At 42.3% G+C, this 13638-nt stretch overlaps 1 protein-coding gene across 1 annotated transcript in view; it reads right to left on the reverse strand.

Moving 5' to 3' along the window:
- EIF4B (eukaryotic translation initiation factor 4B) overlaps positions 1-13638 on the reverse strand; it is a 119997-nt gene that overhangs the window by 64039 nt on the left and 42320 nt on the right. Inside the window, exons 4-6 of the mRNA XM_082244639.1 lie at positions 12992-13108; positions 7255-7309; positions 3041-3178 (exon numbers count right to left, since the gene is read on the reverse strand). Coding sequence (XP_082100765.1) covers positions 3041-3178; positions 7255-7309; positions 12992-13108 — 310 coding nt within the window. The remainder of the gene's footprint in view (positions 1-3040; positions 3179-7254; positions 7310-12991; positions 13109-13638) is intronic.

The raw sequence follows: 13638 nt of genomic DNA on the forward strand, positions 1-13638 counted from the left end.
GGAAGACCATAAGAATCTAGGATATCCTGTGCGTCGCTCAGTCGAGCTGTTGACTGTAGTTCACACAGGAACAGGTTGATTGCAATTCACACGGGAACAATAGAGAAAATAATAAATTCCATTTAAAAAAGAAAAAATGCCAGGACCGCAAATCCCAGAAGGGAGCCAGGTCCCTACTCCTGACTAGGCAGAAAAAAAAAAAAAAAAAAAAAAAAAAAACTGAAGTCCTATAGCAGGATGTGATGGTATACCCTCTGGGACTGCCTCAGGGGTGTAGCCACAATTGTTTCCGCCTAGTCCTACTCCTGAAGAGAGCAGCATAAGCCCAAAGGTCTAGAAGACATGGAGCGGTGTCCGTCAGTGAACGAAAGAAAAAATTGGGAGTATAGCTCCCTCACTGGATAACCAAACTTGTTATTTGGGCAGAAACTAGACTTGATGGTTTATATAAGAAACATTTATTGTATCAAATTACATTAAAAAAAGTTAGTCACTCCTAATCAGAGATGTATAGTAACGAAGTAGAACTACTGTACTTAAGTACTAAAAAGGCGGTATCTGTACTTTACTAGAGTAGAATTTTTTTCTCCCAACTTCCACTTTTACTTCAGTACATATTTTCGATGAGTTTAATACTTTTACTCCGATATATATTTTTTTTTTTTTTATGTGCTGCAGCGTTACTCGTTACAATTATAAAAATGTTACCAATCATTCCATTCCAAACCCGCACCGCCGCTGACTTTTTTTACTCTAGTCTCACAAGTCACGACCAATTCCAAACCCGATGCGATGGCTCAGGGGCAGAGCCTCGCCGCCTCTGCCCTCCCTCGGCTCGAGTCCCACCTCCCGCTCAGCTCTCAAGTGAAGTGGTGGTGGCGAGAGAGGAGACACACCTGCCTGCGGAGTAATCTCTCTGGGCCCTGGCTGGGGGAGACTGTGAGATACTAGAGTCTAGACTACTAGACTGTCTCTGGGCACTGTGCAGCGTGGCCGCCCAGCGCGGGAGAACTGGATGGAGGTAGGAATATTCTTTTTTAGCAGGGGGGACTGGACTGGGGGGAGAGAGAGAGAGGCTGGAGGACTCGAGACAGCCTAGGGTAGGAGAAGTAAGAACTGTCTTGAAGTCAACTCACTAAGGGGATCGGATCTATTGTGGGGGGAGGGGCCTGCCCTTCTCTAAGGGGGATCTATGATGGGAGGGGGACCCTGGCCTGCTCTAAGGGGAATCTATAATGGAAAGGGGACCCTGGTCTGCTCTAAGGGGAATCTATAATGGGAGGGGGACCCTGGCCTGCTCTAAGGGGAATCTATAATGGGAGGGGGACCCTGGCCTGCTCTAAGGGGAATCTATAATGGGAGGGGGACCCTGGCCTGCTCTAAGGGGGGGATCTATAATGGGAGGGGGACCCTGGCCTGCTCTAAGGGGAATCTATAATGGGAGGGGAACCTAGGCCTGCTCTAAGGGGGTCCTATAATGGGAGGGGGACCCAGGCCTGCTCTAAGGGGGGATCTATAATGGGAGGGGGACCCTGGCCTGCTGTGTGGGATCTATAATGGGAGGGGGACCCTGGGCTGCTCTAAGTGGGATCTATAACGGGGGGGGGGGGGCTGGCCTGCTCTAAGGGGGATCTATAATGGGAGGGGGGCCCTGGCCTGCTCTAAGGGGGGGGGGGATCTATAATGGGAGTGGGACCCTGGCCTTTTGACTACTTTAACAACATAACACAATACTTGTACTTTTACTTTCAGTACAGTAGTACATTTTAAAATAAACTACTTGCAATACTTAAGTACAAAAAATGTTTAATACTTTAGTACTTTTACTTAAGTGTGGTGCATAAAGAGCACTTCAACTCCTACTCAAATCCCTTTTTTGATAGAGCACTTGTACTTTTACTCAAGACTGGGTCTCTAGTACTTTATACATCTCTGCTCCTAATTGCCACACTGTGCACCAATAACGTCCCTTTACCAACAACTAAAAACAATGTCACCAATTAAATACGTCCGGACTACAATGACTGTGTGCTACAGACAGACAACTGCGGATCACCACTTGTGTATAATAAAGGGAATAAAAACTCCCTTAAAATAACTCCAGTGCAGTAGCACACACAGGCCCCAGGGCTCCTCCTAAAATAGAACATAGAACAGCAAATACCACTATTATATGTACACCAGATAGTATACAAACGGCTGCCTCAGCTAATCTAGAAGATTTCTAAAAGGGTATATTAAATAAAGACGGCAGAGATCGGAAAAATACCAGTCCTTCTGTGAGTAAATGGATAATTGAGATTGAGCACTAATGCCAAGAGGGATACGGACAAACATGAATAGTGTGCTCCTCAAAAGTCAACCTTTAGATATGTCAGTGAAGGTCACCTTTCCAAGATAGTCAATGGCATGGCTATACCAAAGATTAGTGGAGCATGTCTGAATTCAGCCCTCTGTAGGTTGAACATTTTCATTTAATGCATGTGACATCCTATCGGACCTAACACATTACCCAGTCCATAACAGTATAGATATCCAGCATATTTTTCTTCATTGAGATTGGGATCTGATGTGGCTTCAAAGTGTCCCTTTAATTTTATTTTTTAGTGTGTATATATATATATATATATATATATATATACACATACATATACACACACACACACACACACATACACACACACACACAAAAATAAACACTCACACAAATAAACACTGCTTTACATACGTGGGCTTTCCTTGCCTATTAGTGTACTTTTAAAGGCTGGTACAAAAGCTGATTATTGGCCGGTTCAACAGTCGGCCAGTGTGTACAGCATCCAATCAGAGCTCGCAGTCAATGGCTCCCTCTCATAACACAATAGCACAATGCTGTAGATTGCTGTACTAGTCCTGCTTGTGTTACTACAGTGACCTGCCAGTTCTTTTTTGTTCAGCCCACTAGGCTGAACAAAAAAAATATAAAAATTAATAGTGTGTACCACGCATGAGAATAGAGGAAATCTGCTGGAAAGAATCGCTATTGGGCCCAACCACTTACTGTCTCCATAGCCCTCTTCACGGCGAGGAGGATAATCATCCGCATCTGTGGTGGGACGCGCCCTCCAGTCAGAGGAATCGGTCTTGTCAGAATCTCTATTGCGGTCCCGATCTCTGCCAAACGAACGATCATCCCGATCTAAACACACAGGAATAGTGAATCAGTTACTGGGATGTTACTGTTTAGGAAAAGGAGAAATCCTTGTACATGACTGCTAAATAGCATACAAAAATCAAGGGTAAAAAAAATAAGGCCATCAATCTCAAGCAAAAGTCTGAAAGCCATTAAGTAGGTGATGCCACTGGACAATTTCTAATTATTACATGCAAGGTATGCTGATCTTGCATACAGTAAGGGAAAGTAAATGGAAAAACAAGTCTCCACTTCAGAAAATGTTCATAAATAGAAAATAAGCTGCATTTTTAGGAGCTATTCTATAGGGTGATAAGCGGAAGTTCTGAGTGCAGAAAGAGCACATTATCGGTCGTTCAGATTTTCCAACAATCTGTGTACAGCCTGGATGATCCTCAAGAAGAGGGAAGGAATGTTTACTGCTTTAGTCAGTCATGTGAGTTGAATGAGAAATTGTTTTTGGGGGTCATCTATTTTATAAAATCTACAGACTATTACAGAGTATACTCAGAGAAACAAAAACCAAATAGTGCTAGGTTCTTACAAACTGACTTTTATGCCTAGCATGTTTAACAGTACATACAGTGGGTATAGAAAAGAATCACCCCCTTTAACCACTTACCGACCGCCTGCCGATTTAGGTCGGTTCTTTGAAGCCAAATACTGGGGTTATGGCAGCAGATAGCTACCATAACCCCGGTATCTTTGAAAACTGAGGGCGATCGGGTTTCAGGTAAGGGTGTTCCCAGTGGCGGATTCGCCGCGGGATCACCCTTACGGTGCGGCAGAAGAGGTGCCCCTCCCGCCGCATCCCGGTCCTTTTCCCCGCTTACCGGACCCGCTGGCAGCAGGGAAAACGATCCGGTCTCGGATACTCTTAGACAGGAAGTCGAGTGAGGGTAAGATGGCCCTCACTTGACTCTATGGTCTTGGAGGACTGGAGCGACGTCAAACCTTGTTGCCTAGCAACTGGCTTAAGGAGCCGATTTTTTTTTAACCATTTTTTTGTGTACTTGTGAGGTCTGAGGACTTTTTGACCCCGGATCTCACAATAAAGAGGTCCTATCATGGCTATTTTATTACAAGGAATGTTTACATTCCTTGTAATAAGAATAGAATTTTTTTTTTTTAACTGTAAAAATAAATAGGGAAAAAAATGTTTTAATGTAAACAGTGTTCAAACCACACGTGTGAGGTATCGCCGTGATTATTAGAGCAATAATTTGAGCCCTAGACCTCCTCTGTAGCTCCAAGCTGGTAACCATTTAATTTACATTAAATTATAGCCTTTAGTCTGTTGGGATATGTCTCTACTAACTTTGCAATATTTGCCCACTCTTTGCAGAACTGCTCAAGTTCAGGTAAATTTGATGGTGACAGTTTGTGGACTGCAGTCCAAGTCATTCCATAGATTTTCAATTAAGTCTGGGCTCTAAATAGACCAAGCAAGGACATTCACCTTTTTCTCCTTCAACACCGTGTGATAATTTTTGCTGTGTGCTTTGGGTCTTTGTCATGTTGGAAGATAAACCTTCTTCCCATAGACAACTTTCTGGCAGAGAGCAGCAGATTTTCCTCAAGAATTTGACGGTATTTTGCCCCATCCATTTTTTCTTCTACCGTGACATGTGCTCCAGTCCCTGCTGTAGAGAAACACCCCCGTAACAGGATATTACCACCTCCATGCTTTACTGTAGGAGTGGTGTTATTTAGATGGTGAGCTGTATTGAATTTCCGCCAGACATATCATATGGTGTTGAGGTCAATTACATTTTTGGACTCATCTGACCATAACCCCCTTTCTCCATGTGACCTTAAAATATTCAAGGTGCGTTTTGGCAAAGCTCAGTCGTGACTGCATGTGGCCTTTGAGTGTCTTTTTTTGCAACCCTCCCAAACAAGTCACATTTGTGGAGAATTTGTAATATTGTTGTCACATGCACACATTGACCACTCTGTCAAATTCTTGCAACTGCTTCAGAGTTGCTGTAAGCCTCTTGGTAGCCTCTGTGACCAGTTTCCTTCTGACTTTTTTTATTCAGTTTGGAGGGACGTCCTGATCCAGGGAGGGACTAAGTTCTACCAAATACCTTCCACTTCTTAATAGACTTCACGGTGGTTCTTCTAGGCATTGATAAAGCCTTTGAAATGTTTGACTTGTGCCTGTCCAGATTTTTCCAGGAGATGCCTTGCCACCCATAGTTGTTTGTTTGCTTCAGATGCACTACCAGGGACTAAAATGCTCCAGGAAAGCTCTTTTTAAGTTAAACTAAATAAATGATCACAGTTGAAAGTCAGATGGCTTTTTGCTCCATTGAGAAGTTGATTAGCTACACCTGATTGAGTTTACAAGTCATTTTTAGGAGGGGGGTGATCCTTTTTCAAAGGATTGTTTAATTTATTTCTGACATGTTGGTTTTAGATCTTTCACTTGGATGTTATATGTTAAATACAGCTGGATAAAACAAAAACCTGTCTTCGTATCAGGCTGCAAAGCAACAAAATGTGATTTTAAAAAGTGGGTTGATTCTTTTATATACCCACTGTACATGCAGGTAAATTTTGTTGATCTGAAACCCAGAATTGACCAGTAAGCTTAAAATTGCTCTCATGAACCTTCCAAAACAAACCCTGTAAATGTAAACTGTAAATAAATTGCCTTTCCTGCAGCCTATGCCACTGAACACCAATTGCAGACAACTGGTCCCTTGAATTCACTGGGAAAGATATTTCAAGGTGTGTCGATCTCCTGTGTCCCCCACAGCTCTGACTGGTTCCTGGACCTTCATGTCAGTCTCCCGTAGTGACATGGAGATTTTCAGGAGAAACCAATGAGAGCTGTGGGAGATTCAGGAAAGATAAACATTCCCAAATGTGTTGGCTTGCCAGAGGATTCAGAAGTTACTTCTTCTGAAATGGAGCAGTATTTGGCACTGTGGACAGAAGGAAAGGTATTTAGTCACTTTGTTGCATATAATTTGTTTTGGAAGATTTAAAGAGAAGCTCCAGGCTCCTTCAGCAAAAATTAAAAGTCAGCAGCTACAAATACTGTAGCTGTTGACTTTTATTCATAGGACACTTACCTGTCCACTAATCAAGCACTGGCTCCACGCCAGTACATTTTCCAATCAACTCTCGGGTGCTACCGCCACCATTTCGACTAAGAGAAACAAGCAATGTCCTGGCGCCAGGGGAAGATGGAAGGCGGGGGGATTCGAACTTTCAGCTGAGTCAGCCAAAGTGGGTGCAGGTAGCCCCCCCCCCCCCCAAAAAAAAAGGTACCAAATGTGCCAATGAAGGAGGAGGAGGCAAACAAGCTGAGCGTCCCCTTTTCGGTGGGAGCTGTACTTTAAAAATTATGACAAGGTTGGTTTAAAGGGCAAGTTCACCTTGGGGGAAAAAAAAAACTTTTTCTTTTCATTCTGTAGCCTGTCAGCACACAGTAACTGCTGGCCTGTATCGGAGGTACAGGCAGACAGACTGGCAGGAAGAAATTAATGGACTATAAGAGCGCTCATCAATGCCCTGGCAGGTCTGTGTGGGCGGAGCGCTGTTTATGAATTCCGACAGAGGGTGTGGGGAGAAGATCTCCTGCCCAGGGCAAATATTGCCTCCATTCTCCATGGAAGTGAGCGGGCATATCAGAAAAAGCAGTGTTCTCACATTAGGAGAGGTTACCGGAAGACAGTCCACAGTGATCTTCAGGTTCTCGCTCACTGGTAAACAAACTTAGTTTAATTTGCTCTGCTATTGTTTGTAATCATTGTATAAGCTGGAAATCCTTTTAAACATATATAGACAAGCTGTATTTAAATGAAATGCCCAATTCCAGCTAAAACTGATTTTTAGTTTGGAGAAGAGCAGGAAGGACTTTTACCCATTTGCGTACCCAAAGGAGATATCTCCTTGCTTTCTGTATAGTTTAGGTTGTATTTTCAATGTTTCAGGTAAAAAAAAAAAAAAAAGTAAAACATGAAGAAAAAAAAAAAAAAAAAAAAGTCTAGCCATTTGAGGTTAAAAGCAGAGGGTAGGGCCTGGCAGTAAACGGGTTAAAAGGACCTGCATTGACACAGACTACTTACCTTTGTCCTGTGCTTGGTCAGCTATGTCCACTCTTATCCTTCGATTTCCTAGAGACTGGAAATACACAGCATTTTAAGAAAGAAAAATAAAATCAAGTAAAATAAAAATAAGTGATAGTGTAAGAACTCTGACCTGCAACTACTATTTTGACTTTATTCTTTTGAAAATGCTAGATAGCTGCCATGCTTATCACCTGGCCTCAAGTCATTGATCCAAAAGCATTCTGAATTTATTGGCTACATGCTTGTTCCAAATTGTGACTCAAACTATTGAATGGCCAGATAACTAAATTAGCAACTGCAAGACTACACAGACAGAGCTCTGGGGAGTTGGGAGGGGGGACTGGATCTGAGAGGGCAGGGCTTTCTTTGTATGGGCAGCAATCGATTTAGCTGGACAAGTGAGCAACATGGTACAAAAGTATGATTCTAGGCTGCCATTTAAAATTCTATTCATTTTTAGTTTAAATAAAGCTGGAATTCAAATTTAAAGCTAGGCAAGGTTTTACTAACTTTAACCGCTTATGGACTGCCCCACGCAGATTCACTGCGGCAAGGAGGCCCCTCTCCGCAAAATCACATACCTGTGTGTGATTTCGTGCAGAGGGTCTACGCACTCTGCCGGCTACCTGCTCCCACTGTGATAGGACACAGCGGGAGCCAATCAGTGGGTCTGGCGGACAAAATGTCTGCCGGGACCCGCGGATTGTTCACAGGAGATGCAGAACAGCGGTCTGCCTATGTAAACAAGGCAGATCACCGTTCTGTCACAGAGGAAGATGGAGATCTTGAGTTTCTGCTAAGCAGGAACAAGGATCTCGGTCTTCTGCCAGTTTAGCCACACTCAGACACAGTTAGCAAGCACTCCCTAGGACATTGATGGCAAACCTTGGCACCCCACATGTTTTGGAGCTACATTTCCCATGATGCTCAACTACACTGCGAAGTGCATGAGCATCATGAAAAATGAAGTTACAAAACATCTGGCGTGCCAAGGTTCGCCATCACTGCCTTAGGAACACACAACTCTTTGATCGCCCCTGATGTTAACCCCTTCCCTGCCAGTGCCATTCATACAGCGAATGCATTTTTAGCACTAATCACCATTTGTGTTACTGGTGCCCAAAAAAAAAAAAAAGTGTCAAGGGTGTCAGTCAGGTGTTTAATTTGTCTGCTGCAATGTCGCAGATTTGGGTACAGCGTTGCACGTCCGCGCAATTGTCAGTTAAAGTAATGCAGTGCCGTAGCTCAAAAAATGGCCTATTCACGAGAGAGGGGAGTAAACCTTCCGGGCTGGGGTTAACACATCGGAAACAGGAGCATGAACTGCCAACACACTGTTCGGGTACAGTGAGGGAAAAAAAGTATTTGATACCCCGCTGATTTTGTACGTTTGCCCACTGACAAAAATGATCAGTCTAATTTTAAAGGTAGGTTTAATTTAACAGTGAGAGACAGAACTAAAGTATTCAGAAAAACGCATTTCAAAAAAAGTTAAATTGATTTGCATTTTAATAAGTGAAATAAGTATTTGATCCCTTACCACATCAGCAAGATTTCTGGCTTTCTTCTATACAGGTAACAAGCTGAGATTAGGAGCACTCTCAAAGGGAGTGCTCCTAATTTAGCTTACTACCTGTGTAAAAAAAGACACCTGTCCACAGAATCAGATTGCAATCTCTCCACCATGGCCAAGACCAAAGAGCCTTCCAAGGATTTCAGGGACAAGATTGTAGACCTACACAAGGTCGTGGAAGAGAATTCTAGCATGAGAAACTACACGGCCAAGGCAACAAAAGTGGCAGCTCAAGAAGAAGCACATTAAGATCCTGGAGTGGCTTAGCCAGTCTACAGACCTTAATCCTATAGAAAATATGTGGAGGGAGCTAAAGGTTCGAGTTACCAAACCTCAGCCTCGTAACCTTAATGACTTGGAGAAAATCTGCAAAGAGGAGTGGGACAAAATCCCTCCTGAGATGTGTGCAAATCTGGTGGCCAACTACAAGAAATGTCTGACCTCTGATTGCCAACAAAGGGTTTTGCCACCAAGTACTAAGTGATGTTTTGCAAAGGGATCAAAAACTTATTTCACTCATTAAAATGCAAATTAATTTAACTTTTTTGAAATGCATTTTTTCTGGATTTTTTGTTGCTATTCTGTTCCTCATTGTTAAAATAAACCTACCATTAAATTATATACTGATATTTTCGTCAGTGGGCAGCAAGGGATCAAATACTTTTTTTCCTCTCACTAACTGGAAAAAAAAAAAAAAAAAAGTCAGCAGAAGCATTGATGTGTACCTTTCTACAGTCAGCATTGCTCACTGCACACACTCACAAAGGAAAAATAAAACCACAACAGATATTCTGCTACACTCAGCAGTTCTGGCTTTACAGAGCTTCTAAAAAGCCCGGTGATGAACACAGCTCATGTGTCTGACTGAGCTACAACTGTGGACTTTTCAAGGAAACTCACTTTAGAATTACTCATAACTGTATAACAAATGTGTAATCCACAGTATATACAGGATTTTACACACACACACACACACACACATATATATATATATATACATACACCTACATACAGCCTTGCAAAAGTATTCACCCCCATGGCATTTTCCGTGTTTTGTTGCCTCACAACCCGGAATTACATGGATTGTTTGAGGATTTGCATCATTTAATTTACAGAATATGCCCACAACTTTGAAAATTATTATTTTTTTTTTTATTATTGTGAAGCAAACAAATAGGACAAAATAACAGAAAAAGTCAATGTGCATAACTATTCACCCCCCTAAAGTCAATACTTTGTAGAGCCACCTTTTGCGGCAATCACAGCTCCAAGTCGCTTTGGATAAGTCTCTATGAGCTTGCCTCATCTTACCACTGGAATTTTTGCCCATTCCTCCTTGCAAAATTGCTCCAGCTCCTTCAAGTTGGATGGTTTGCGCTTGAACAGCAATCTTAAAATCCAACCACAGATTTTCTACTGGATTGAGGTCTGGGCTTTGACTAGGCCATTCCAACACATTTACATGTTCCCCTTAAACCACTAAGTGGTGCTTTAGCAGTGTGTTTGGGGTCATTGTCCTGCTGGAGGGTGAACCTCTGTCCTAGCCTCAAATCACACACAGAGTGGTACAGGTTTTTCTCAAGAATATCCCTGTATTTAGCACCATCCATCTTTCCCTCAACCCTAACCAGCTTCCCAGTCCCGGCTGCTGAAAAACATCCCCACAGCATGACGCTGCCACCACCATGTTTCACTGTGGGGATGGTGTTCTTTGGGTGATGCAATTGCGACAGTGTTTTCTTTGATGGCCGAAAAGTTCAATTTTAGTCTCATCAGACCAGAGCACCTTCCTCAATTAATTTTGGGAGTCTCCCACATGCCTTTTCGCAAACTCAAAACGTGCCATTTTGTTTTTTGCTGAAAGTAATGGCTTTCTTCTGGCCACTCTGCCATAAAGCCCAACTCTATGGAGCGTACGGCTTATTGTCCGTCTATGTACAGATACTCCAGTCTCTGCTGTGGAACTCTGCAGCTCCTCCAGGGTTACCTTAGGTCTCTGGGCTGCCTCTCTGATTAATGCCCTCCTTGCCTGGTCCGTGAGTTTTGGTGGGCGATCGTCTCTTGGCAGGTTTGCTGTTGTGCCATGTTATTTCCATTTGGTTACGATAGATTTAATGGTGCTACTGGGTATCATCAAAGATTTGGATATTTTTTTTATAACCTAACCCCGATTTGTACTTAACAACATTGTCCCTTACTTGTTTGGAGAGTTCCTTGGTCTTCATGGCAGTGTTTGGTTAGTGGTGCCTCTTGCTTAGCTGTTGCAGCCTTTGAGGCCTTTCAAATAAAGGTATGTACATGTAATGACCGATCATGTGACACTTAGATTGCACACAGGTGGACATCATTTCACTAATTATGTGACTTCCGAAGGCAATTGGTGCACCAGAGCTTTTTATGGGCTTCATCGCAAAGGGGGTGAATACATACGCACATGCCAATTTTCTGTTTGCTATTGCTAAAAAATAGTTTTATGTACATATTTTTCTCATTTCATTTCACCAACTTAGACCATTGTGTTCTGATCCATCACATAAAACTCAGATTAACAAAACATTGAACTTAAGGCAGTACTGTAACAAAATAGGTAAAAAGTCAGGGGGGGGGGCTATAAATATCTCCATCATATCTTTTAGACCATGCATTTCTCTTTAAAGAGAACCGGTTACCTAAAAATCACATTACGGGGACTTTGTCCCCCTATGAGATGAGAAAAAAAAAAAAAGAAGTTAAGCAACAGTTACAAAGTTACAACCAAGCACACAAAATTTCTCCACTCCCACATATATATGCACGTACGAACGTAAACACACGCGCCAGGTGGGCCTACACGGGAAAACATTGATTGCGATACAAGGTAAATATCGCCGCACACTTCGGGGTGAGAGCATCAACTCTAGCACAAGACTTCCTCCGAAACAATAAACTAATGACCTATAGGGGGGCTTTTGAAGCATCACTTAAAGAAAATATAGGGTACTGAAGTTTGTCGCCATTTCACTGATGCACACAAAATTTAAGGTTTGACATGTTCAGTATCTATTCGGTGCAACCTCCTCTATTTTACCAAAAATTTGAGTAATTGAGTTTATTTGCCCTAAAATTCACTTTTTTTTTTTTTTTAAACAGGAAATTTCCAATTCCTAGACCTTTGCGGTAATATTGTGACACAAATTTTAACTACCACCATTTTATTCTCTAGGGGGGTCTTCTTTCAGAAAATATATAATCTTTGGTTTTATACTCTTCAGACCTAAAATAATTTATTAAACGTGTGCAAAACAATGCAAAAAGGGCTCTTGCAAAAGGGGTTAAAAGACCGCAGCAAATGGGTTGCTAATTTCTGCTAATTGTTGGCAAACTGAAGCTGTTCAGTTTAAAGGTCAAGTTAACCTTTTATAGAAAAAATAGTAAATGCACAAGTTTTCGCAAATTAAAAATGTGCATTTACTACCTTTTCTCTGGAGCAAGCAGAACATTGCACCCGCAATCAGTGGGTCGCGATTGCAATGTCAGGCTCTCACAGACACTTCCTACAGCTGAACTAAAACTGAACTGCACTGAACTAAAAAAAAGTAGATGTTCTAGGGGGAACACCTAGAAATGCAAGTAACACATAAGCAGCATTCTGAAAATACATATGGTCTTGAATTTTTCCTGAAAAAATAACAGTGCACCTCCTGGTGTATAAGTTGCATATCTGCAGTGTGAGATCCAAGGCTCTGATGTCTGAAGGCTAGGATCGGGGAGATTTTGGGTAAGATTTGGGGATGTTGCCACTGTATTTCCACCTGTTCTCCTTGCCTGGAGGCTTTGAAAAGAGAAAGCAAAGTCCTGTCTCTAGCAAGGTGGCCACCTCTGCACACAGACACAGAGCAAAAACACAACATGCTAAATTAGTAATGTGGAAATAAGCTGCAGGAAGACCACTGGCAATACTGATGACTTGTATTTTAGCCTCGGTCTGCTTTTTCTTGGGCTCAGCTATTGGTGGGTTCAGTTCCACTTAAACAAAGCTGGCCAGTTTAGGCCGTCAGGCGACTACATGTCAAATACCAATTTTAATTGAAGTGGAAAGGTCTCCAGAGATTGGAAATGGATGGTGCCCTCACCATCTGTACAAACAAGCAATATAATATCAGGTATTGCATATTTACTTACTTCCTCGTTAAGACTCAAAGCCCGCAGAAGAGAGTCCAAGTCATCAAACTCTGCGTAACCAAACCCTTTTAATCTCTCTGGATTGCTGGGTTCACGGGGCAGACGAACGGCACTAATCTACAGAAGAAACAAAGAAAAATCACAAGAATAATTCTCATTTACAAGTAAATAGTTCCACCCAAAAAAAAAAAAAACGCCAAATCAGATTAAACTATTGGGATAAACTATTGGGACTGAATCTTAAAGAGATGGTAACAGAGGGCACACACCCCATTTGATTTAAGGGTTCAGGAAAAGGCGCTGGATCATGCCTGGAGTGCCCGCTGGCAGAATGTCCCCGCAGCCTAATACAAACAGCCAAGAGGTCCTGAGCTGACAGAGGTCCCCTTGGACATGAAGCCAGGCTTGGCCTCACCCAACAGAACTGATAAAGACTCTAAAGATGACAACCTTATAACCATAGGGGTCCCAGGCTTTCTTTCTGGGGATACCGGGTAAATGTCCCCAGAATTACTAGAGAATGGACAGAGGGGTCAAGCAGTGAGGAATACTGAATAAAGTCAGAGAAAAATTCTACAAAGTTAGGCTAGCAAAAAATTTTACAGCAAATCTGAAAGAAAATGCATCCAACTGGCTTGTACATTAGC

This window comes from Pelophylax lessonae, assembly GCF_965119305.1.
Source record: "Pelophylax lessonae genome assembly, chromosome: 2".
Taxonomy (NCBI): Eukaryota; Metazoa; Chordata; class Amphibia; order Anura; family Ranidae; genus Pelophylax; species Pelophylax lessonae.